The sequence below is a fragment of the Stenella coeruleoalba genome (assembly GCF_951394435.1).
Source record: "Stenella coeruleoalba genome assembly, chromosome: 9".
In the NCBI taxonomy this organism is placed as follows: domain Eukaryota; kingdom Metazoa; phylum Chordata; class Mammalia; order Artiodactyla; family Delphinidae; genus Stenella; species Stenella coeruleoalba.
Window position 1 is genome coordinate 65,419,894 of NC_137155.1, and position 25,698 is coordinate 65,445,591.

The following is a 25,698-nucleotide window of genomic DNA, read 5'->3' on the forward strand; positions in this document are numbered from 1 at the left end:
TGAAAACTTACATTGGGGGTATGAAAACAAGTAAAGAGCAATAATGATACTAGATGATAGGTATTATGACAGGGTAAGTAAAGGTGGCAAATAGAGTAAATAAGAAGGGCATCTGGAAGGGCAAATGAAGGCTCTCTAAATAAAATAATGAACAGGTCAGTCCTGAAGGATGAATAGGAGCTAGCCCATATCTCTTACACATGTGCTTAAAATGTCAGCATTCTTTGCGTCTTGTTACAAAAACTGCTGTCCTTCATTACCTGCTCCCTGGAGTCAACCCCTTCCAATGATACATGCAGATTCTTTGTGTATTACCTCAAAATAACACACTTAATTTGCATTTTAAAGTTTTTGCATTTAGGCATTATCTTTTGATATCCTACTATGGTCGATGAGGATTTTGCTCTCTTTAATTACCTCATCTTCCAACCCCTTGTTCCTGGCCTTAGCATAAACTTATGCACACATACACACATCCCTCCCATGCCATACCTCATCTTCCCATTCTGTCAGTGTTTACATTGTATTTACAATATTTTGACCATGTAAATGCAGTTATGTACTAAGATATGATGGCTTGAACTTTCCTGTACATTTTGCATCAATATTTGTCTGTCTGGATAGTTTTCTCTGTACTTATTATTAACTCAACTCTAAATTCTACCCTAGATATGTAAGTTTCCTTTGAAGATGTTCAACACATTAGTTATTCTATCAATGTTCATTTTCTTGAAGAACTCTATCCCTGAGCCATCTGATCTACTACAATTTGGACTGCTGGCTCTCTAGATCTGTGGTCCAGCTGTCATGTTGGGACTGCCTTTCACCACCAACTCCAGATTTCCTTTGCTTCTTTCTTGATTTGAATTTCCTTTTTCCTACTTTTAATCTCTTGATCAGTTTAATGATAAATTAAATCATTCTAGACTAATCATTCTGTTGATTTTCTTTTATGGCCTTATTTCCCTAGGACATATTTTCCAATAGCATCCTTGGAAAGGGTACAGAGGAGGCAATATTTTGAGAATCTGGATATAGAATTTGATCTTAGAACTCTTTTTTCCCTCATAATTTTCAAATCATTGATCTCTTGTCTTCTTGCTTCCAGGATAGCCATTCAGGGGTTTGAAGCTGTTCTATTCTTGAACTTTTGTGTTGCATGTGCTTTCTTGCTGAAAGTCCTCTTTTTGTGTCTAAAGTTCTGATCTTTACAAATAATCTGCCTTGGTGTATCTATTTTCATCCACTGTTTTCAGCACATGATGGATCTTTCTATCTGGAAATACATGTTCAATTCTAGAAGATTTTCTTGTACTATTTCTTTTACTATTTCCTTTGTTATGAATTTTTAAAACGACTACTATTTGGATAACCAACTTCCTATATGTATTAGTTTTTTAGGACTGCCATGATAAAATACCAGAGACTGTGTGGCTTAAACAACAGAAATTTATTTTCTCACAGTTTTGGAGGCATGACCAAGGTATCAGCAGGTTTGGTTTCTCCTGATTCTCCTCTTTGTTTGCAGCAGACTGCCTTTTCACTGTGTAACTCACATAGTCTTTCTGTGCTCTCAAATTCCTGGTGTTTCTGTGTGTTGAAATTTCCTCTTCTTATAAAGACTCCAGTCAGATTGGATTAGGGCCCACTCTAATGGCCTCATTTTATTTAACTAAATCACCTCTTTAAAGGCCCTATATCCAAATACAGTCCCAGTCTAAGGTACGTTTTTTTAATGCTTCAACATCTGAATTCAGGGGTAGGGGACACAATTTAGCCCATAACACTGGACTTGTTTATTTGAAGTTTACTGTCACTTTTTCATATGTGATTCACAGAAATCAACTTCTTTTTCTCTTTATTTCCATACAACCTCCTCATTCTTGACCATCCTTGTCTGTTCCTAGTATATATCCTCCCTTTCAGAACTTTCCTTTTACTCTTTAGCTATATTTATCAAGACAAAGTGGAATAGAAAGATTCAAAAAGAATAAATTGCTTTGAACTTAATACTTAATACATGATGAAATTCCATTTCATTTTTACTCCATAACTTCTCCAGGCTTTATTTTTACCTTTAATCCACATATACATTCATTCATCATTTAGAAATTTTCACTATAGATTTTATTGGATTGTTGGTACATATAATACTGGCATTGTTAAAGCATGACTACCTGAGTTATAGTACCAAGACGCTAATCAGTGACCATTAAAAACAGTCAAATTTATTGATTATCTAGGAACAACAGATTCTTTAACATCTTCTTTCAAAGGAAAAAGGGGCATACATTTTAATGCCTAAGATGAAAATAATCACATTTAAGTCATTTTTAAGGGCAGAATGTTGTTTTGGGGGCAAAATCCACATCACTCTTAACCCAGTGCATTGTGAAAAATCCACTTTATAATCAATATATAATAATCAATATAATTATCATATATTTTCTCTTAAATATCAAATAAAGCATACATTTCAAATATACAGAAAAATCTGAATATGTGTTTATTAATATAGCATCCCTGTGTGATTATCAGAGAATTAAAAAGTAGTTTTAATATTTTTATCCCCTTAGGTAATATGTTTTACTACAAATAACTGAAGTAAGAGAAGAATATGTTAATAGTTCACCCAACATAAGATATTTTGCTAATTTGTTAGACTATTTAAGCTAAAATTTCTTAATTTAAAAAACATCTATAAGAACATTTAAAATACATTTCTGGGAATTCCCTGGCGGTCCAGCGGTTAGGACTCCACGCTTCCACTGCAGGAGGCATGGGTTCGATCCCTGGTTGGGGAACTAAGATCCCGCATGCCACATGGCGTGGCCCAAAAATAAATAAAATAAAAAAATAAATCTCATATATTTTAGAATCTGTAGGTTCCAGTTCCGATAGTGAATATTTGTCACATTTCCATTACCTGAATGTATGTAATCAAGCCCTTCTAAAACATAGGGTCATTCAACGACCTTACACCTGACAAAAATACAACACTATATTACAATGCCTGAAAAGAAGACAAAACACAGATAGTCGTGAATGGAAAAGCTAACACTAATAAAACAGCACAGATACATGAGATAGTCAATACCGTGGCCCAAGACTCTGGGATCCAGGGCAATCTGGAGCCCTTGGCATAAGTGTGGGGGGCATAGAGGTGGAGTCTGAAAAGGAATGTCCATTTGAGGGAATGAATTCTCTCTACTATGAAAATATAAGAAAATGTTTCTCTTACATTATCTAGAAGGTGTAGAATTTACAGAGAGGGAACAGGTGATTAAGTTTACTAGTGATGCAGAACAATAGGTCACCATATTTAATTAGACACTGCATACTATTTATATACATGCCATAGAGAAGACTATTAAAAACCTGAACCTTGGAACAAAACCACTGAGGTGTTTGTGACAGATTAATGATGATTAATGATGGGCTGTCTTTAGGGTTTCTCTGAGATTGTGAGTAAAGTGAGATTATTATGTTAAAGCTTCTTTTATTAAAGCATTAAATATATATCATATTAATTAAACCTAGCTTATTTATTTCAAAATTGGGGATGGAAATAGCTCTAAATTTATATTAAAACAATTTAGCTGATTAGTTCATATTAGAGTTAAACCTACTCTCACCCCTGTAAAGGTTTTATGTTATCCTCTCCAGTAGTGCCTGCTTCTTATTTTCTCTGGGAATAGAGAAGTGGGCCGGTGCGTCATTACAAGCTCAGAGGAGAGACATGAAACTAGAATTTGCTAGCAAGTGGGAAAATGATATGCAAAAATGTCATCCTCATTTGGCTCACATTTTACTGCTGCAGAGAACTAAAGAAGTCAGTTAGCTGCTCCGCCTGCACCCACCCCACTCCACGCCACTTCAACCACTTATTAAAAGGGCAATTGCCCCTTTTCAGAGTTTTACTGAGTTAGAGGAGCATTCTTCTGCCTACCATAGTGCCTAACTTCAATCCCAAGTTTACTGAATCCAAATCATCAAGTCTTTCACTGTAAATCCCCACTCCCCCTCAAATGTTCTTAAAACAAAGAGCAATCATAACAAAACTATAAGAATGACGTCTAATCAGAGTTGACCTTTAGAGTTACTTTAATAAGCCTAACATACTCTTTTGTCATTTCAACTAAAATATGTAATTTTAAATTCTGAAACATTTTAAAAAGAGTAATAAAGCAAACCTGTACCTATTATTTCAATAGATAATATTTTTGTCATCTTTATTTAGCTCACTTATTTTTTTAAAGAAGTGACACATAAAATCTCTCCACCATCACCCCTTCTTGCCTCCTCAGAGGTAATCATTATCCTGAAGTTGGTGTGCTTTTTCATCCTTTACATAGGAATGTAAATATAAGCAACATGTATTACTGTTTTGTGTATTTTAAAATTTTAATTAAGTAGTAGACTGTTACCAAACCTTTTGCAACTTACCTTTTTTCACATAGTTTGGGTATTTATTCATGTAGATGCATGTAAATCTAGTTCATTCATGTTAACTACTGTATAATACTCTATTGTTTTGGTTTATAGAGGTGTTTATAATTTTTTTTTTCAGTGAATTATGTGATGAGATCCTCAGCTTGGGGGAGGAGGAAGGGGTAGTAGGAGGGGAAGGGAGCAGTGTGAGGGAGATTTGAACTGGAGGTAGAACTAGAACTACACAATCAGCTCTCCTGGTTCTTAGGCCTTCAGACTTGGACTAGAACTACACCAAAGGCTCTCCTGGGTCCCTAGCTTGCCAACTGCAGACCTTGGAATATCTCAGCCTGAAGAACAGCGTGTTTCTCTGGAAAACACAGCCTAAAACACTGCCTAACAATCCACCCCAAAAGAAACATTTTGCTTACAATTTTGTGGTTAAGGAATTCAGGAAGAGCTTAGCTAGGTGGCTGCATTTGCTGCATTTTGAGTCTCGAGTCGCTGGGGCTGGAGAATCATTTTCCAAGGTGGCTTCTTCACACGTCTGATATCTCATCCTCCAGAGTTTCTCCATGTGACTTTGCTTTTCCAGCATGATCTCAGGGTAATCACACATTACATGGCACCTGGCATTCCAAGAGGAAGCAAAAGCTCCAAAGAGGATGTGAAAGCTGCCCAGCCCATTAAGGGCTGAGTCTGGAACTGGCAGTGTCACTTTCACTGTATTTTACTGATCAAAGCAGTCACACGCTCTTCCAGATTAAAAAAAAAGGTAGAGCTTCCCTGGTGGCGCAGTGGTTAAGAATCTGCCTGCCAGTGCAGGGGACATGGGTTCGAGCCCTGGCCCAGGGAGATCCCACATGCCACGGAGCAACTAAGCCTGTGCACCACAACTACTGAGACTGTGCTCTAGAGCCCGAGAGCCACAACTACTGAGCCTGCATGCCGCAACTACTGACGCTTGTGTGCCTAGAGCTCATGCTCTGCAACAAGAGAATCCACCGCAGTGAGAAGCCCGCACATCACAACGAAGAGTAGCCCCGCTTGCCGCAACTAGAGAAAGCCCACGTGCAGCAACAGAGACTCAACACAGCCAAAAATAAATAAAACAGATTTATTAAAAAAAAAAAACAAGGTAGAGAAATAAACTCCACCCCTTGATAAGGGAGTGGCAAGGTCATATACTGCAGAAGAGAATACAGGATGAGATATATTTTGTGGCCATTATTTGCAAAATAGAACCTACGACAGGGATGATAGACTGTGGAAGAGTGGTTGGTTGCAGTGTGAGTTGTTTTAATAACTGTGCTAAACAATAGAAGGTGGTGGTCAGAATGAGGAGTTTGAAGGTGACATTTTTCAATGGGATGCAAGTACTGGTGATGACAAAGGTCTACCATTGACCACAGAAATGAGGTGGCTGAAGAGGAATGGAGGAAAAGTTCACTGGAGATGAGGTGGTCAAGTAACCAAAAAGCCAGAGGGTGGAGAATAGGTTAAAATGATAAATGAAACAAAGACCCTTCCTTGAAGGAACTTCTCTCTTATACGGATACATCTTTTCTCCCACCCCCACCCCCCAATCTTCTCTGTAGCTTTTTCCCTCTGACAATTGTGAATGAGTGTTTCTACCCACCCACCTCACCCACAAAAATACAAAACAGCATAATCTAAAAAAGAAAGATGTACTTGAACACCAAATTAGTTGGCAGAACTGTTCAATTTAGCTAGAAACAAATATTTATCTGCACATTAATATTCCAACTCTTAATATATGGCTGATTTTTTTTCAAGATCTAAAATATGCAGAAAAGTTCCCTGCTTGATGTTTTTATTTTAAAAAGTTTTATTCTGCATATTTATAAAGTTGAGTTTTTTTTTTTAATAACTGCAAAAGAAATTCAGTCACACCTAATTATTGATTAACAGAATGTAGTGGTGTACTATCTAAACAAATCATGCTGATGTGCCATAATAAATTGTCTATTAGTAAAGAAAATACACTTTAGGGCACAGCATCATATCACAAATTACAGTAAGGATACTTTGCAAGAATTTATTCAAACTAGAGAATTCTGAGTAACTGCATCTTTTGAATGCAGCACTTAAAAATGTAACAACTCTGGGGCTTCCCCAGTGGCGCAGTGGTTGAGAGTCCGCCTGCCAATGCAGGGTACATGGGTTTGTGCCCCGGTCCGGGAAGATCCCACATGCCGCGGAGCGGCTGGGCCCGTGAGCCATGGCCGCTGAGCCTGCGCGTCCTGAGCCTGTGCTCCGCAACGGGAGAGGCCACACAACAGTGAGAGGCCCGCGTACCGGGGGGGAAAAAAAAAAGTAAGAACTCTGTGCATCCTTTTTCTTAAAAAAATGACCTTGTGTGTATCACAGAAGTGCTGCTTTATTGCTGCAGAGGTCAAAGTTCAAGGCTCAAGAGGTACAGGAGAGAATACAAAGGTAGCTTTAAGAAAACTGGTTTTATGTATAAAAAAGAAAGTTTATAAAACTTAATTTACAAACCAAGAACAAAGTAGTATGCATGCCTTATGTATAAGCATCCTTAAAACGTCAAAATTTTTGAAATGCATAGCCAGAAAACAAAAAACCACTACTGCCCCTTGCCAAAACCTGCATGATGTTTAGATCAACGTCACATATTATTTATATGATGAAGTCTTTCTAAATTTGACTTACCAATCTCCCTGACATGTAGGCATAAACAGCTTCCTTAGACTTATTTCCTTTTTAACTATCAGATAGAAAGTAGGAAATAGCCTGTGGTGGGGATAGCCTTCTACAACAAAAATCAGTTAATAGGTGGCGTAGCAGATAACTGGTAAATGGTACTGTCCATTGGAAACATGGAATGTTTTAAAGATTATATGAAGATCTATATCCTTCCCTAATCATTCTCAAGGTATCAAGGATATATTTGTTAAGAAGGTTCTTGATTTTAGGTGACCAGAACCAAGAAATTCTAAGTAGGCAAATTCAAAATATTCATCCAAACATTTATTGAGTTAATATTACATTGTCAAAGAAACGAAAGTGAATAAAAATTCTGCTTTCAAAAAGCATACAGTCCAGTTGAAGAGAAAGCTATGGATAACATCATGATATAAAACAATGTAAACACTGTTACGGTGTTATAAAACAAGGCTCAGTGTTATAAGACAAAGCCCTGTAGGAAAAGAGAAAAAACAATTTTGACTGGTAAGAAGGGATGACATTCCAACAAAATCGAAATACAATTTTAACAGACTGGTTGAATTTAGAGAATAAAATAAGAAGACACAAAAACAAGTACCTGTCTAGCATGTTTGAGAAATGCTAAGAAGTCCAGTGTGGCTAGAACACAGGATGAACAGAATCACAGAGGATCATATACATGATAGTAACAAGTTTTGCTTAATTCTGTAGGTATTAAAGAGTGATTACAGATTTCTCAGCTAGGAAAGTTAGGTGGTGTGCAGGTGATACAGCTAGATCTATAGCTTAGGTAAAAAGCTGATAGCAGAGTCCAGGAAAATATGGAAGCAGGAGATTGAAAATATAGGTACTACTAGTTAAGAGGCTGCTATAAGAATGTAAGTAAGAAATAAAGTTGGTCAGAACCCCCAAATAAAATTTATTGGTTAACTGAGTTAGAGGGAACATTCTGAACTGAATATAGAAAAGCCAAGAAAGTATCTTAAATACTTATGATTTAGTAGTTTAAAGAAACACAACTAGTTTAAATTATTCCTGAGTAAACTATAACTTTAAATAGAAAATAACTGCAATGTACAACATATTTTATAATGACTTAAAAAGGCTATTTACATCTATATTATTTTAAATACCAGCAAAATGCAACTTAAAAATAACATCACATCAACTTTACCAATTATATACACATAATTTATGCAAAAATTTTAAGGAATTTTGCCCCACCCATAGCCACACAATAAGGACACCACTAATCAACTTTTTATAATTAGCTGACACACATTCATATACTAATTAATTTTATTAGCCTAAAAAAACTAAGTGACACATGGCCCCAAATAATCATCCATTTACAAAACAATTAGTATACTATTTGCTGTGTAGTCAACTAATATTTATTGAGCACCTCCTATTTTCTGGCACCAAAAACACATTTACTACCTTACAGAATTCAAAAAACCATCCTTCAAAATAGGTAACAGTATTTTTTATATAACAGATGAGAAAACTAAGAATCAGGCTGACAGGAATTTGCTTAATACCATAAAGAGCAACGTATTTAATTATATTAACTGCCAATTCTAAGGGATCATCTATTTTTCACATTTGTGTTGCTACGACTATGTCTCTGCTTTTACGTTTCATTTTATTTCTATCACCATTATTTCTCTTTCCCACTTGTCTCTCCAAGGTTATCACCACCTATCTATAATTTCTTTTACTAAAATACATGTAAGTGGGAAGGTGTAACATTAAGTATTACTCTATCATTCTGGAATTTTAAAACAACATATGCACACATTTTTAAAAGTTACACATATTAAATAGATAAAAACCATAATTTTAAAAAAGTATTAAAAAATTTAACCTCATTGAAATTTTTGGTTTATAAATATAACCTTAAATACAAGGTGTCAAGAAGCTTAAATGACTGTGTATTATGATGGTCTGCCACATATAAGGTACATATTCTTTCAAGTTTAAAGTACCTCTCCTAAGAACTGGGCTAATGGTTGATTCCTTATTTTAGTTCAATTGGAATAAAATTGTAACTGGAGTATTTTCCTTTATAACACAGAAAACTATAGCGCAAAGGCCAAGCAACACATAATTTAATAAATATTGAGAAGAATCCAACAGTTAGTAATATCAAATGCTAGCCAGCATCTAGTTTTATGTGAGTATAAGATTATCATATAGAAAACTTGTTCTATTAAAAGTATCTAATTAGAAAGGCAAGAAACTATAAAGAAACAGACTATGTTAGAGGTCTAGTTAAGTGCCCTCTTTTTACAGATTAGAGACTGAATATCTTGATAAGTAACTTGTCCAAGTCACATGTCAATGGTAGAACCAAGACTGACTCCTGAGGCTGATTTCTATTCTGGGCTCTTGTTTACCATATTTGTGTTCTCTCATTTTACGACTTAACCATATTATTTATTCACTACATTTTAACTTCAAATTTGGAAAATTAACAGGTAATGACACTTCTTCTACCCAACAACTCTCTAGTTTTTCTCAAAAATGAGCATTATAAGAACAGGACGCAGTTCATAACATTAGAGCACTTGCTTAGCTTCATTAAGATAAGAACTTTACACAGGAAAAAGTTCACTTTACATATAATTTGGTTTGGCAAACAAAAAGCTTACATAAAAGTCACAGCTTTAAAATCTCTTTAACCTACATCATAGTAACTTCATACGTTGTGAAATGGTTTTCTATAATCTTGACATTTTCTTCAGATAGCCGGTTTTCCTGTTTTAGCTGCCTTATAAGAGCTTCCAAAGACTTCAATCTTCCTAGAGTTTGTTGTTCTTGTAACTCAAGGAGAGTTATCTTTGAATGTAGTTTAGAGACTTTCTGCCAAAGATGTTCCTTACTTACATCTTGTCTGCAGTAAGAATGCTCAATCTGTAAAACTTCCATCTCATTGTCTACATCCTTATATGAGTCTTCAACATCTATGTCTTCTTCCATTTCCACCTTTTCTTTGGGGGCAGGTATAAAAGAATTAATTGTAGGTTTGGAATTTTCTGTAGGTACAAAAATGGCAATAACAGATTCTTTATTTGTGTTTAATTCTTCAACTCTTTGAGTAATTGTGCTGAACAAGAATGGATTTTCCTGTGCTGACTTAATTTCCACAGAATTATTTGTAAAGTGTGGGTTAGCAAGATGATTGGTAGTTATTTCAAGCACTTCTTGGGCTTCCAAAGACTGCTGAATACCTTCTGAATTTGAAGTTGTCAAAGTAATAGTTGTAGAATTTAGATTCTCAAAAGATGTGTGAAAACCACCTATACCTATGTCTTGACTAACTGATGTTTCCAAGGTAGGTTCTGATTTTCTGGTATCTTGTTTAAGCAGATTAAGAGTTAATACATTATTTTGTAAACTTTCTGTTTTTGTATCTGGTGGCTTTACCAAGGCAGATGAATCAAGTAATTCTGCATGCTCAGGGGGGACATCTGTGTCAACTGTATTCTTCTTTGGCCCATTTGATGAAAATGACTCTTCTGACTTGGCTTTTAGGCATACTTCTTTCTCATCTTTCAATTTTTTCTTCTGAGATTTTTTTTTGGAAGGGTCTTTCTCCTATAAAATAATATTTTCAAATTCTAATAAAGATGTCCTTACTAGGCTTATTCCCTTATTAGTTAGTGCTATTTCAGTACAACTATGAGCAGTATACTGGCCAAGCAAATTTATTCAGTTAAAAAAATGTTTTCAGTATATAACAGCTCAAAATATACTTGAAAACATTTTTTTAAAAAAATTATGCATAATCAATATATCAATATAATGGAAAAAAATCTCAGATCACTCACAAGACCAGTAAAATATCTAGATCATTAATTTACGTTAATAACTTAACCTGATAATTTATGTATGTTATCCTTGGCTCCTCTGAAGCTATGCTTCAAAACGGTTTAAATCTTTAAAAAATTATTACACTTTCAGTAAAAGCACAAATTAGTTTTTCTTTTTCTCAAATATGTGTTTTCCCAGCAGTTACCTTTCCCTCTCATCCCCTCTACCTGATTACCTGCCACCCTGCAATCTGCCACCATGCTCAGCATTATCCCCTTCTCCCCTACTCCCTGCCTCCAATACCTGATTCTCTTCAGGCAAAGAAAATATTGTTGGAATTGCAGTTTGTTTCAAATAGCGAATACCCCATCTGATGTCAAGAGAGTCAGGAGTAAAATGGTCACTACACAGGAACTGGTATTTACTGGGAACCCATGAATCTCGCTTCATGTTCTTTAACCATTTTTCAAGTCTTTCTTTGTCATGTAGAGGAAACCTGAAAGTAAAAAAAGGAAAACTTTGCTATATTTTAACAATTTTGCCAGATTCCAGGCCTGCACATATAGGTAACCTATCAATCAAGTGCCATAAAAGCAAGACAACCACTCCTACCATACAACAGCATCTTCATGACAACTACTACCATATCATCTCTGCAGCAAAGAGGACTAAGATATGAGATGTGTAGCCAAAGCTTTTGTCTGAGAAGAGTGGCTTGTAATACATAACTCAGAGTCCCTTCAAGTAAAACCTGTTACTACAAAAGATAAAATCTATTCATATTTGCTATGGATTACATTTCTTTTTCATTCTGTTGTGTAGTTTGCCTAGAACTAGTGAAGAGCTTTGTAACTACAAAGTCCTATTCAAATATATTTCATAGTAACATAACAAGTCAAACGGTTTCTGGTCTATAATTCAAGAAGTATTAAACTTCAGGCTCTTACATTAATATTTTTAAAATACAGAGATGTTAATTCAAACAAATGGTTTAGCTGACATAAATGAATACTCAATCTTATAAAACTTCTAATCCTCCATTCTCTTTACTAGAATCAGCCTCTATTCTACCCATTTGTAATTTAGTCCAATATTTCTAGTCTTCTACAGCTGGTAGATTGGGAACTCTAAAATTCAAGTGTTCAAGTTCTGAAAGAGAAATTGACACAAGAACTAAACGTGTTAAAGAACAGACTCAGATATTTTATAATATGAAACAAACAGAAAAGATAGAGAAAAGTAAAACAGCTCTTTATACGTGTTCTTCCTGTACTGAGTAACCTGGATTTTTAGAGTTGGCTTTAACGTACTACAATGTGTTTTATGGGTAAAACTGGACTAATGGCAGAATTTGACAGAAAACTTTATTCTACCAGTCTAATCAGGTTTGAGTTAAACTGAATTAAACAACAGTGATTTATACTTCTTTTGAAGATTTTACAAGAATACAGTCCAAGACACATACTACATAATAATTTCCTACTTATAAAAAAGTTACATAGGGTTTCCCTGGTGGCGCAGTGGTTGAGAGTCCGCCTGCCGATTTAGGGGACACGGGTTTGTGCCCTGGTCCGGTAAGATCCCACGTGCCGCGGAGCGGCTGGGCCCGTGAGCCATGGCCGCTGAGCCTGCGCGTCCGGAGCCTGTGCTCCGCAGCGGGAGAGGCCACAACAGTGAGAGGCCCGCGTACCGCAAAAAAAAAAAAAAAACACAAAAAAACCAAAAAACAGTAACATAGAAGGTTCTCATACAAAAAGCAGCTGTTATACATTCCTCCCAATCACAACCATTTATGCTTCGTAGTAGCACGATTTTCTAAAATAAATATTGATAACTTTGTAAGATGCTAGACGAAAAGAGTCTGGGTATTTTGTAGGAAATAATTTTTAACCCTGATATCCTTCCGTGGAAAACTCAGATTATCTACCTTTGGAAGTTTTTACCATAGGTATAATATTCATACATGGCTTGAAAATTTTTTAACCTTACATATATCAATGACTTAGGTTATAAGTATGATAGGCCTAACGAGAAAAGGCACTTAATGGCAAAAAGCATTTTCTTTTCAGAGGACTTGGAACTCTGTTATCCAGAGATAAGTTTATACCTTTTCTGCTATAGCTAAAATGAGAATATGCCTTTTACAAAAAAATTTTTTAAATGTAATTTCATGTATATGGATGCCATTTGTAAATTATTTCTATTGTACCTATATGTTATCAAACAATTAAAAAAATACACTTTGTGAATGTCTTTATTGGTAATTGTATTGCAATGCTTTCTTAACAGGTAAATCTCTAAGAACTCTCCTAGAATATGTTTCTGGAACAACTTAGTATCTCTACATTGGTTCAGTTTGTTTGACTGGTAATTTTGTTTCTCTGTCTTATTAATTCTCCCCAAAACATAAAATAATCACTGGTATAAACTGGTCACCATATGCATATATTCACTGAATTCTCAAATTAGTATAAATTTATTTTGTAGCTTGCTATAGTGTTAGCATGAGAAAATTCAATTCTTCAAGTTTGGTGCTATTAGGGGAATAAAACTAATTCAATGTTTAGTTTGCTGATTACACATGAAATTTCAAAAACTCACTTAAAAACTCCACTTTCAGTAAATTCATTTTGAGGAAAAAATTCTTTATAATTGTCTTCCTCCGGCATTATTATTTTTCACTCCTTAAAAATAGTAACCACGCAGTCCACAAAGATTAAAAGAATTTTTAGTCTGAGGTTATGACGCTCCCAAATCCAAGGCCAAGGAAATATGGGGTTAAATCAAGCTCAACATGATCCTTTGCTACAAACCTCCTCAGAGCCAGAGCCATTAATATACTAGCATATATTTCTCCCCCTAAAATATCTCTTTGCAACTTGTGGAAGGGCTTCGAGGAAGATAATCCTGGAAATATTGCCACATGGTGTGAATTATTTGGAGTTATCAGTTTTTTTATTAGTTAAGATAATGAAAAGCAGCTGAGTCATTAGTGAACAAAAGGTTTAGGTCTAATGTCAAATAAGCTTCACAAAATAGCTAGTGAAAATTCAAAGAAAGTTAAAGACAACCAGGTTAGGGCTAAATTAATTATTTTTAAATACAAGAAATAAAGCAAATAGAATAACATAAATACGTTGACTTTCATAAACACTAAGCACGTTATGAGTGCCAAACGCCATTTTATGTCTTTACACACTACGTGTGAATTAGGTATTACTAGTGTCTCCACTTTACAGATGGGAGGTCTTAGCTAGAAGGGTTAAATAATTTACGGCCAGTTATTCAGCTACAAAGTAGTGGAACCAGTATTTGAACCTAAGTCTGGCTTTGGAGTCTGGCCTCTTACTTATTACACAATACTGCTTCACTATTCTTCCAAATAAAAATGGGTACTTCTCGGGTTCCACGAAAATATTTCGTGGCCGCAGTAATTTGGAATACAGGTATTCTCCACTTCTCCAAAGTTCGCTTTCTGCCACTTCACTTTTAGGAAAGTTAGGTCTAACAGGTACTGATGCCCGAACAAGATTTTCGCTTTCACCAAAAAAAAAAAAAAAGCAGTTGCTTCCTCGCTTAGGAAAGGTTTCAGAGTAACGCTCTACGTTGGGAGGGCGGGAAAAACCTGTTAGCCCTGACTTACCCTGCTCTCTGAACGAATGGAGAGTATCTAGAGCCCTGAGCAGGAGGTAGGTTATAATTCTGGGTCTGCCAAAAAACTTTCAAGGTCACTTACCTAACCTTTCTCAAAGCCCTCAGTTTCGTCAGGAGAAAGTGGAATTAAATAACAACTATGCGACCTAACTCACTGGAAGTGTAAGTTAACTTTAAGTGCACCTTCCCACTTGGCACGTCTGATGCACCTGAAGTGGTGGTTAAGGTCGTCAATGAGATGAGTTCCGGGGAGGTGGGGAAACGCCCTGAAAACCACGGAGCATCGCGCAAACGTGACTGCTTTAGGCGCCCTATGAACACTCCAACAGGCCCCAACGCCTCGCCACACGCCCAGCGACCTCCCTAGAAACGTCAGAACATTTCCAGGTAAACTGAACTCGAGCCTTCGCGCCCTCCTCCCGCGGAGGGGCCGAACACGACCGCAGAACCAAGGCCGAATTTATAGAGCTGACAGGAGATCCGCCAAACCCCAACCCCAAACGCCACAGAACTGCGACCCAGAGGCAAGCTGACGCTTCTGCGTTAGGGACAACTTACGGGTAAAAACTCAGCTTCCGGTCTTTACTGTTTCGTCCCCGGCGGTTCTTACAGCAAATCGCTGCGCAATAGCGGGGCATCGCTGCGGCGAGGCACAGGAGACCTGGGCCGCCGACAGGCACAGGCGGGCCTTCCTCGCTGAGGCGGAGCCGCAGATGCAGGCCGCCGGAGCCACTGCGCCTGCGCCAGGCTGGGCGGAACGGAAAGACGGTGCAACCCTCGACTCACTTCCGCTTCTGCCGGCTTCAGTACGGCCCTTTCGGAGGTTGGGGCAGGAAGTGACGCACAGGCCGAGCGGCAACAACAGTTTTCCACGTGCGCGTAGGGCGCCAGGGTCAGGTGGGGAGGCGGGAGCCAATAGGAAAGCGTTTCGTGTAGGTCTCCTCCTGAGGTGGTGGCGCGGGCAGCGGCCGGCCCGCCTGTGGGGAGTTGGCTGTGAGGGGACGCGGCGGCGACGGCAGGAGTGTGAGGTCGGTGGACAGGCAGCAGTGGGTGCGCACCAGCTCCCGGAGGCCACGGAGGCCGGGGTTGGGGGGGCCAAGCCGCGCAGCCTTGTGGAGTAGCTGGTCAGCACCGCCGGCGCCTCCGGTCTCTGAAGGAGCAGCTGCAGCTGGAGGGTGCGAATGAGGGATGAGGCCGGGGTCTCCGGGAGGGGGTTTAGGCCTTGGTGTCCGCCACGGTCGCTGGTAGGGCTTCGGGCTGCCTGGTGTTCTTGAGGAAGAGAATAGGAGAAAGGAGATGGCCTAAGCACAGTGTAGTGCGGTTTTTTTGGGGGGGTTGTGCCGCTGGCCTTCTCGGGTATCGGGCAGCTGGACCCCGAGCCGCGGACAACCGGACGGCGGCGCAAGGTCTGACAGGGCGAGTCCAGCCCAACCAGCCACTGGCTCTGGGGAGTAAGGGCCAGGCTTGCCGTCCGCCGGCTCTCAGGAATGAGGAGTCAGTATAACGCAACGGTCCGTCTTTTAGGAGAGTATGGTATATTCAACTTGAAACTGTGGAGTAAGGTTTGTGAAACTGGGAAGATGCCTCCCTGTCAGTTTTAGACCCGCCCTTTGACTAGGGATCAGTCACAGTACGCGCTTGGTTTGTGTTCTTTAAACCAGGAGTTCGTACTTGATCCTTGGTTCGCGTGACTGTGAGTGACTCTCTGGGAAGAAGTAATCCATCTGCTAATTACGCTCTGAACAGGCCAACAGGAGAGGAACGCAGGCAGTTTGCACAAACCAGAGCGTCTTTCGTCCGCTGTTGTGTCATCCTAGGTTCTTAAGGACTCCTGTGGTACGGTGTTCAACAAACAGGGTCGTTTGAATCCCAAGTCATTTAATCTGTACTCTCAAAAATTCTCAGTTGAATTCTAGGTTCAAACTTCTTTAAGGTTAGAGAAACATTTTAACGACTCCTGAGAAGTTAGAAAGAAATTACCTTATCTAAAGTACAAACTATGAAAGTTCATTTTTCTGGCAGCCTTCGCAGAAATCTTAAATTCTATTAATTATGAGTTTTTAACAAAACTCATTTATCCATGCTTTTTTGTTAAATATTTGGGATCTTACAGTTATAAAAAAAGAGAGATTACATTCTATTGTGTTGCGTTGTCAATATTATGTAATATTGAGATTCTCTGTGTGCAATCCTTGGCTCACCTTGCTGAAATGAAAACTGAAAGTTTCTTAGGGAGGGAAGATTACTGCTAATTTAGATATACTGGGCTGATTACCTTGGTAATATACTTTTTTACCAGTAAGTTAAAGTTTTTAAAAAATCCCTTTAGAATATGAATTCTAGAAGGGAAGATTGAGATATTGAGATCATTTTAAGCCATATTTTTGTAACTACTGTGTTTATGGCCAGAGTGTTAGTGGAAAGGCAAAGCCAAGAAAGATTTTTCTTAATTTGGTTGAATTATATTTGCTCTCAAGATTACAACCAATTTAGGGATAGTGCAGCCTGTATAAGTGAAATAACATGGAAATAGATACAAGATACACTATATATGCTTAACATTTTGATACTGCATTAGTATACTTTGAATCCTAAAAGCTCATTCAGTTTCTTTTAAAAGAAAAATCTTAAGATTAGTTCCATGGATAATATTTTTTTTCTTTTCTTTTTTAGGATATTAGAAATGGCTACTCCCCAGTCAGTTTTCATCTTTGCAATCTGCATTTTAATGATAACTGAATTAATTTTGGCCTCAAAAAGTTACTATGATATCTTAGGTGTGCCAAAGTCAGCATCAGAGCGCCAAATCAAGAAGGCCTTTCACAAGTTGGCCATGAAGTACCATCCTGATAAAAATAAGAGTCCTGATGCTGAAGCAAAATTCAGAGAGATTGCAGAAGGTACGTAAATGACTATCTTCAGGGTCTTGCAGATATTAACTAGTAAAGGTGAATGATACCTAAGAAGTTTGTATGTATTTGAAGGTTTTGTGGAGGCGGGAGGGAGAGTGGGATCTACACATGAATATAGTGAGAGTGAGATTCTCAAGGCTATTATAACATATTTTGATCCTGGATGTGTGGAAGTATATTTTTTTTTGGCATTCAGATCTGAAAATGTTGAAAATGTATTATTTCATTCTTTTGTTATTTATAAAGTTGCTTATTGTTTCTATGTCAAAAGGAATTTTAGATACCCAAAACTTATGAATTAATTTAAGAAAGTTTTTATGAATTATGGAGATTAAATATAAAAATATTAATCATAAAAAGATTAAATAGACTCTAAAATGCCTTGGTCTTTTTTCTTCCTCACTTGCTCTACATCTCAAAGCCACATTTGTCTTTAAAGGAAAAGTATGAAACAAGTTTTGCCTTAAGACTAATTCTAAAACAAATTGCATCTCTTGAGCATTTAGTAATTAATGGTGGATGGAGGTAACTGAGTAGGGAGTTGGAGTTAAACATTTACTTCAACTAGTAAGTGAAAAATGAATTCCTCTGAATTTGCTCATTAAATTCTTTCATACAAGTGATGATTTTGCACAAATAATAACTCTGAAATTGTTGCTCCCATATTTATTTGTATTAATAGTAGCATTTATCAAATATTTATTGGTTATTTACTAGAGGCAGGCATTGTGCTAACTGCTGATAGTGTGCAGTGAATAAGACAAAGTATTTGCCTTTTGTGATTTCTAACTTTTATGTTAGTAGCATTTGGTTTTATTTGTGATGTGAAATACTTTCATAAAATAAATTTAAGAGGTTTGGGTATATGTAATTTTGATTACTTTCAATTACTAAAGTATTTTTATTTCTTTCAGCATATGAAACACTCTCAGATGCTAATAGGCGAAAAGAATATGATACACTTGGACATAGTGCTTTTACTAATGGTAAAGGACAAAGAGCTAGTGGAAGTCCTTTTGAGCAGTCATTTAACTTCAATTTTGATGACTTATTTAAAGACTTTGGTTTTTTTGGTCAAAACCAAAACACTCGGTCCAAGAAGCATTTTGAAAATCACTTCCAGGCACGCCAGGATGGTTCCAGTAGACAAAGGCACCATTTCCAGGAGTTTTCTTTTGGAGGTGGGTTGTTTGATGACATGTTTGAAGATATGGAGAAAATGTTTTCTTTTAGTGGTTTTGACACCACCACCAATCGACATACAGTACAGACTGAAAATAGCTTCCATGGATCTAGCAAGCACTGTAGGACTGTCACTCAACGAAAAGGAAATATGGTTACTACATACACTGACTGTTCAGGGCAGTAGTTTGTCCTTTTTCTGTTCTCTTTAAACCCAACTAGTTGACTCTTCTTCAATATCTTTGATGCAGAACCAATTTTTTGTGAACTATTTTGACAAGTGCATGATTTCACTTAACTTGATATAGCTATCAAATATATTTAAATTGTTTTTGAGAAATTCAGCAACATTCAGTTAGTAGAGAAATAGCTAATTATTAATTTCCCTGATTAGGCAAGTTTCTTTAAAAAAAAGATATTATAATTCTGCCTGGTCTCTTTTCTCTACCTGCCCTTGGGCTTATTAACATGACCAGTTTTATTACCAAGGAAAAAATGAGTTTGCCTGATAAATATTTAAAGGTTAAATTTTAAAAGTTATTGTAGATTTAAATTGTGTGAACTTGAATGATTTTTTTTGCAGTGAAACCTTTGCTAATTTAAAATTGCATGCTCTGTAGCATCTCTGACTTGGGTCACAAAATATGTGAAACTGTATAATTGAGTCGTTCAGCAAAGGATAGCAAGCAGTATCTTGGTTAATTTCCACTGAAAGCTTCAGAAAGGTATGGTTTAATATTTACCAGAGAACCATGCAGAAGAATTTGAGTGAAGGAAATGATTGTATTGCTCATAGTCATTTAGACTCAAAGAAAGTTGAAAACTTAACATTGTCCAGAGTTTGTTACATGTTTGGTCCCTGGCTAATGATTTTGTAGTGTTGAAATCATAGCTATTTTACACATATTTTCACATTTCTTCCTTAATTGTTGACGCTCTAGATTTTAGTATGGATTTATGTTTTTTTGTGTGTGTGTGGTTTTTCTTCTTTGCCCTCATCTTTAGAGATTGACTAATACCTCATTCTGTTTATAAAAACAGCCAGTAATTTCTGTGCAACCTTATTATGTGCAATATTTTTAAATCCTAAGAAATGTGTGCTTTTGTTTTCAGATAGACATTTCTTTAGTTCCGCACTTTTCCGTGTTATACTCCACATGAGTATTAATCCTATGGATACATATTAAAACTAGTAAATATCTCATACACCCTTGTGAGTGAGAGAAATATAATATTTACAATATGATGCTCTCTGTTGTCATTTTATTGTTAAAAGTTTAGTAAGCAATTCTGGAGATAGGAAGGGTATATAAGCAATTGGGCTGCTTATACTGATCATAGACCATATTCTAGAAGTTGCTTTTCACTAACCTGAAACCCTGAGGTGACCTTGTTAGATTGCCATTTAGTAATTTCTCTTGCTTTCTTATCGTCCTCCATCCTCCTTCCCTCACAGATTTTGGTAGCTTGAAGAATTTGTTAATTATAATTTCGGTGTATTTGTTTGCTAGGAACAAGTATTCTTGCCCCTGCTGCTTTCCTCTTTAGGCCTGGTTGGGAAAAAGCAGACTTTGCATGAAGCTTTATTTGTTAGTGATCATCTTTAATTTGACATCTGTGAAGAAAATGAATTTATTCTATTATGTTTATGCACCTTAATTATTTCCTGAAAGTTATACCTACTACTTTTGTTTGATAATAAGAAAATAGCCATACGTTGTATTTTGGTCTGAGGATTATCTGTGGCCTATTAAACAGAACAAATGAGGCAAAAAAAAAAATTTTTTTTTCAAATGACGATGAACTTTAAGGATTATTTTAATGTTGTTAGCATCTGTACCCTTGATTATCTTTCTTGTTTTTCCCATTTTAAACATTTATTTGAACCCCTTCTTTTTTTTTAACCTCCCATTTGGCTCTTTGGCATACTTTTTACAAGGAAAAATGTACCATGAATCATAACTCTTGTGATACAAACTAAATATAAAGACGCTTAGGTAATCTACAGGTGTGTGTGTGTGAGTAGTTAGTTATATAAGCAACTAGAAATTAGACCAGTAATCAACATGAAAGTTTTCTCAGTAATTTAAAATTTTTCTTCTTTATAGTTTATACGGGTTGAATGCACAAGGAGAATGGTAAACTCCTGTAGTTATGAAATGACCAAGACAGTAGCTTAATCTACACTCCCTACACAAGTCAACATGTGAAATCTATCACTTTTTTTTCTTTGGCGTAAAATAGTAATATTAATAACATGACTTAATCTTTTTCTTGAACTAATTTCTCTAATTCTTCATGTTTTCTGGATTGAGTATGTCTTGCATTGTATGCTATAGTGCATGTGGTAGGCGTGAAATTCTTTTGGTGCTCCAGATTGGTAGGTAGTTTTGTGCTCTAAATTTCAGGTCCAATTCTGAGATCAGTCCATGAAAATTTAGGTTGCCCAAGGTCAATTAAGAATTTGTACAGGGCTTCCCTGGTGGCACAGTGGTTGAGAGTCCGCCTGCCGATGCAGGGGACACGGGTTCATGCCGCGGAGTGGCTGGGCCCGTGAGCCATGGCTGCTGAGCCTGCGCGTCCGGAGCCTGTGCTCTGCAACGGGAGAGGCCACAACAGTGAGAGGCCCGTGTACCACAAAAAAAAAAAAAAAAAAAAAAGAAAGAAAAAGAATTCATACAATCCTGGGGTAGTTATTCTAATTTTTTTGAAGTAAAAGCAAATAAAAACACACTAGAGGAAAATGAGACTATTGCCAAACAGAATAAAGAAGAGATTGGTATCAGCAGTAGGTCTCTAAGGTTTTATATTTTTCATGTTAATGCTGGCATCTTTAGTCCCAGGTGACAGGTTGAATAAAATCAGTCATGATTGTTTCCCCTCTTGGTCCCAATGACAGAAAATATAATAATGAAGTTGTAAACATGCTGTAAAACACCATACAGAAGTTTTGAGGCATGATACACAGGAAAAGGTATAAAGCAGAAGAAATTGAATTGAGAGGGAAATCAGAGAACCACAGTCAAGGTGTCCTGGAGAAGCTTTTAAGTCTCAGATTTTTAAGGGGGGTGGGGAAGGGGAAGCAAAGTGAAAGAATGGGCCAGAGTAGAACTTCATGGGGAACCCTTGCCCTTTTCTCTCCCCTTCAGGTAAACTGTTGACAGCTTTTTCTGCAGGTCAGGGACTTAGGATAACTTCGAAGAAAGAGATTATCCCTGGGCAGGCTCCCCATTTGAGGGTATTGAGATGCCAAAAAAAGAGCAGAGGTGAAGTGAATTTTTCACTTGGTGATGGAGTGGGTGCTGGTGAGTAATAGCAGCCCTCCACTCCCAGAGTGAATAAAGCCGTCTTACTTTGGCCTGTGTAGGAAACAGTTAACTTCTGCGTGCTGACGACATACTCACCTGCAGTTGCGTGCAGGTTGAAATACCGTAACAACTTACAAGAAACCATAGCTCCTATTCAAAAAGGAGCTTTAACATAGGCATACGTAACTGCTGAAGAAACTGCTTTTCTCATCTCTCTGTGCAAGTTGATGTAAGTCCTTCATAAACACATAACAGATGCCCAAGGAATTCAGACATTTAAGGAAAACCAACAGTAAGGAAGAGAAACCCTAACATCCAACCCTGTATTTACTGACATGCATCAATGAATCAGGCATAGGTCCTTATCTTACCTAACCTGCTTACACCAAGGTTTCCTTCCATGTGGTGATGGTGTCAGACAGTATTAGATGAAACAGTATGAATCCACATTTAGTTTACATTTACATCAACCACAGCCAAAGTCAGTGGAAGATACAGCAGATGTGCAATGTGTATGTTCCCTATTGTTAAAAAACAAAATTCACATGAGTGAATTTTAAAAATCTTACTGGCTTTATTCAACGATTCATGTGTTAGGCAGCTTTCCACCTAGCTGATAGAAAGGAGCTCTGAGGAACTAAACAACATGAAAGACTTACAGGCAGGAAGAAGCAGGACAAGGAAGTTATACCAGCAAAAAGTTGTCGCAAGGTCATTTTCCTTTAGGGGATGGCAGGGGTCTGTCAGGCAGATTACGTCACTAGTGCCCATCAGGTAGTTCCTGATTGGGTTAAGATTCCATTTCTGGGAGAGTTGAAACAGTACTTAAGCTTTGGTTAGGTGTTGTGGGGCTTAGCATAAACAACTTCGTTTTGGGCCTCTTGTCTTATTTTTCACGCTACCATGCAGGCCTTATTATGACTGTCTTCTGTGAAATTCAGATTCTTCCTCTTAGCTAAACTTTGCTACTTAAACCACTCTCCAGCTTCTCTTCATTCCTTGCCCTGCAGTTGAACTACCCAGTGAAGGGGAGCAGAATTTGCCACCCCAAAAATATGCCTCTTTGGCATAAGGATTATCTTTTACTGATTATTGTAAACAAACAAAATCATAGGAGAAGCTCAGAAAACCAAGTAAATGGTACCCTTCTATAAGAGACGATTACATTTATAAGCAAATCTTCATTTTTAAGTGTGTCTCCCTCTCTGGACAAGGAAGAGGAGGGTGACAAAATCTCTAGGAACTCTTAGCAGTGAGGAAGGCATGGGCTTAAATCGACACAACAACCATATCCTTGCTTACTGTGCTTTGCCTGAAAATCTCCCATAACTGCCCCCCACTCCAGACATCTTTTTCATCTTTTTGTGTCTTTCCGTAGGTGATGGCTTGGGCCATTCCTGAGTGTTACTCAGTTTTCCTGTCTATCTCCCATATATACAGGAGGTACATGGTATTAAACTTCTTTTTGTTTTTCTCTTGCTAATCTGTCTTTTATTACCTGGGTGGGGACGTTCCTCAGCAAAGAGGAGGACTCTCTAGGAGGGTAGAGGAAAAATAATTTTTACTCCTCTACACTAGATAATTTGCTATACAATTTTATTTATTGTCATTGATAATGTATTGTAAGGAGTATGGGGTGCAGGTGCTTACATTCTCTTGAAAGGAGATCGGTAATAACCATAATAAAATAATTACTGTTGACTTAAATAGACTGCCAGTAATTTCTCCAGCAAAAATGGATTTATTTGGGATCAACAAAGAGCTGCCATTCAGGGTCTGTAACCATGGCAAACCACATCCAATTCCCCAGCAAAAATGGAGAAGAGAATTATTTCATAGAGGGGAAAAGGAAGCCGAGAGGGTTGTAGTAAAGAGTCCATGGCTTTTCATTGGCTGAGTTGTGACAGTCTCAGCCGACCTCTTGTCAGGAAAGAAAGGAAGTCTTTCTTCTTCCTGTTGGGCTCTGCTATGGTGTTAAGGTGTGAGAGCTCCCATTCTGGTCTACCCATTCTATTTAAATAATTGCAATTTCTGTTTATTAATTTTTTTACTTTACTATGTAAGGTGATACACTGTACAAAAGAAAGGAAGTGTAATACAGGGGAAGGATATTGGCAGGGCAGGCAGGTCAAAAACGTGTTGCAATTTTCAACTGGATGGTCTGTGTAGGCTTCATTGAGAAGGTGAATTTGCAGGCTTGAGTTATTTGTATGGAAGATGGAAATGTGTGACAAGTTCTAGGAAAAGCAAAGAAGCCAGTGTAGCTGGAAGTCAGTGACACGGGGGAGTAGTTGGAGATGAGTTTATAAAGATAGTGGGGTAGGGGGCAGGACAGATCATGTAGGGCTTTGTCAGCTTTTGTAAAGGGTTTGGCATTGGAATGTGATGTGATAGCTGAGCAAATAAATGATTTTATCTTCTATACGTTTTAAAAGGATCATACTGGCTGCTGTGTTGTTAATAGACTATAGAGGGGCAACAGTGGAACAGAGAGGCCGGTTAGTGTATTTCTGTATTCCAGGATGAGAAATTGATGCAGCTCACACACTACACCAGGAGCGTAGCGGTGGCAGTGGTGGGAAGTGGTTGCCAGTAGGAATTGCTTACCGATTGGATGTAGACATCAAAGAGGAGAAAAGGATGATCCCAAGTTTAGTGTTTATAGAGAACCAGAAGGATATTTGCCATAAACTAAGATGGGGAAAGTTGCAAGAAGACATTTAAGAGGGAAGATGGGAAATTCAGTTTGGACATACCAACTTAGAGACAATGTGTAGAGGGTTGGAGATAGGCCTGAATTTAGAGAGAGTGTGGAGCTGAAGATGTGTATTTTGGAATTGTCAAAATATAGGGAATATTTTAAACCATGAGTGTAAATGAAATCACCAAGGGAATATTTATAGATATAAAAAGAAACAATCCAAGAACTGAACCCTCAGGTGCTCTAAAATTAAAATTACAAGGAGAAAATGAGGAACCCACAAAGGTATCTGAGAAGAAGCAGCCAATGAGTTAGGAGTTTTGTGTCTTGAGAGAAAGTGAAACAAAGTTTATCAAGAAGTAGAAAGTGGTCAACTTTGTAAAATGCTGCCACTGAGTCCAGTAAGAAGATGCCTGAGAAGTAGCCATTGTTCTTTCTAGCAATTTAGAGCTCAGAAATGAACTTGACAAGACTACTTTTTATCAAGTGGTGGGGGTGTGCCCCATTGGAGCAGGTATAGAGAGAATGGCAGCAAAACCAAGTGCTTTTAAAGAAATGTGGAAAAGAATTTATACTGAATACATTTTTGGACAGAATTAACATGGATATTTTACTGGAGTTTCAATTATGACTCCATACGTGAGTAGCAAATAGCTTGCTCTTCAGAATGAGGTTCTACAGGATGATCATAAATATGCTGTGAAAAAAAAATCATGTTCAAATAGATTTGTGAAATATAGATTAAGATTTGAATCTTGTTAAGTGTTTCTTTATAAGGGCGTTCAGTATTGTGATTTATAAGAAATACATGCTTGGTCATTTAGATGATCAGAATACATTTTTCATGTATACAGTTGACCCTCAAACAATACAAGTTTGAACTACACAGGTCCACTTATACACAGATTTTTTTCAATAAATACTTAAAATTTATTTTAAGTACTACGCAGTCTGTTGTTGGTTGAATCTGTGGTTTTGGAACTGT

At 37.4% G+C, this 25,698-nt stretch overlaps 3 protein-coding genes across 24 annotated transcripts in view; 1 reads left to right on the forward strand and 2 right to left on the reverse strand.

Moving 5' to 3' along the window:
- ELMO1 (engulfment and cell motility 1) overlaps positions 1-15,311 on the reverse strand; it is a 777,407-nt gene extending 762,096 nt beyond the window's left edge. For all 4 annotated transcript variants that reach the window (XM_079930925.1, XM_079930920.1, XM_079930924.1 and 1 more), the window contains exon 1: positions 15,169-15,311. The gene's annotated coding sequence lies outside the window, so the exon portion shown is untranslated. The remainder of the gene's footprint in view (positions 1-15,168) is intronic.
- THAP5 (THAP domain containing 5) lies at positions 6,209-15,296 on the reverse strand. The gene is made up of 3 exons (XM_079930931.1): positions 15,169-15,296; positions 11,260-11,452; positions 6,209-10,740 (listed from the first exon to the last, which is right to left on the reverse strand). Exons 1-3 carry the CDS (start codon positions 15,246-15,248, stop codon positions 9,826-9,828), a joined length of 1,188 nt encoding a protein of 395 aa, XP_079787057.1. The 5' UTR covers positions 15,249-15,296; the 3' UTR covers positions 6,209-9,825.
- A 248-nt stretch (positions 15,312-15,559) lies between the features above and the next one.
- The window catches only part of DNAJB9 (DnaJ heat shock protein family (Hsp40) member B9), a 714,883-nt gene continuing 704,744 nt past the window's right edge, over positions 15,560-25,698 (forward strand). For 15 of the 19 annotated variants that reach the window (XR_013829608.1, XR_013829609.1, XR_013829610.1 and 12 more), the window contains exons 1-3: positions 15,654-15,785; positions 17,284-17,510; positions 18,437-18,703. Coding sequence is in view for 4 of the 19 variants with exons in the window: in XM_079930937.1 (XP_079787063.1) it covers positions 17,294-17,510; positions 18,437-18,891 (672 nt within the window). In the remaining 15 variants the exon portion in view is untranslated. Of the gene's footprint in view, positions 15,786-16,271; positions 16,428-17,283; positions 17,511-18,436; positions 24,221-25,698 lie in introns of those variants that run through there. The other 4 variants (XM_079930939.1, XM_079930938.1, XM_079930937.1 and 1 more) reach the window with 4 other exon arrangements.

Excerpts from the sequence above, each read along its gene's own strand:
- THAP5 (XM_079930931.1), bottom strand. The coding sequence starts at position 15,248 with ATGCCCCGCTATTGCGCAGCGATTTGCTGTAAGAACCGCCGGGGACGA. Across the intron at positions 11,453-15,168 it reads CGGAAGCTGAGTTTTTACCC|GTTTCCTCTACATGACAAAG; the intron begins GTAAGTTGTCCC and ends TTTTACTTTCAG. Across the intron at positions 10,741-11,259 it reads CTTTGCCTGAAGAGAATCAG|GAGAAAGACCCTTCCAAAAA; the intron begins GTATTGGAGGCA and ends ATTATTTTATAG.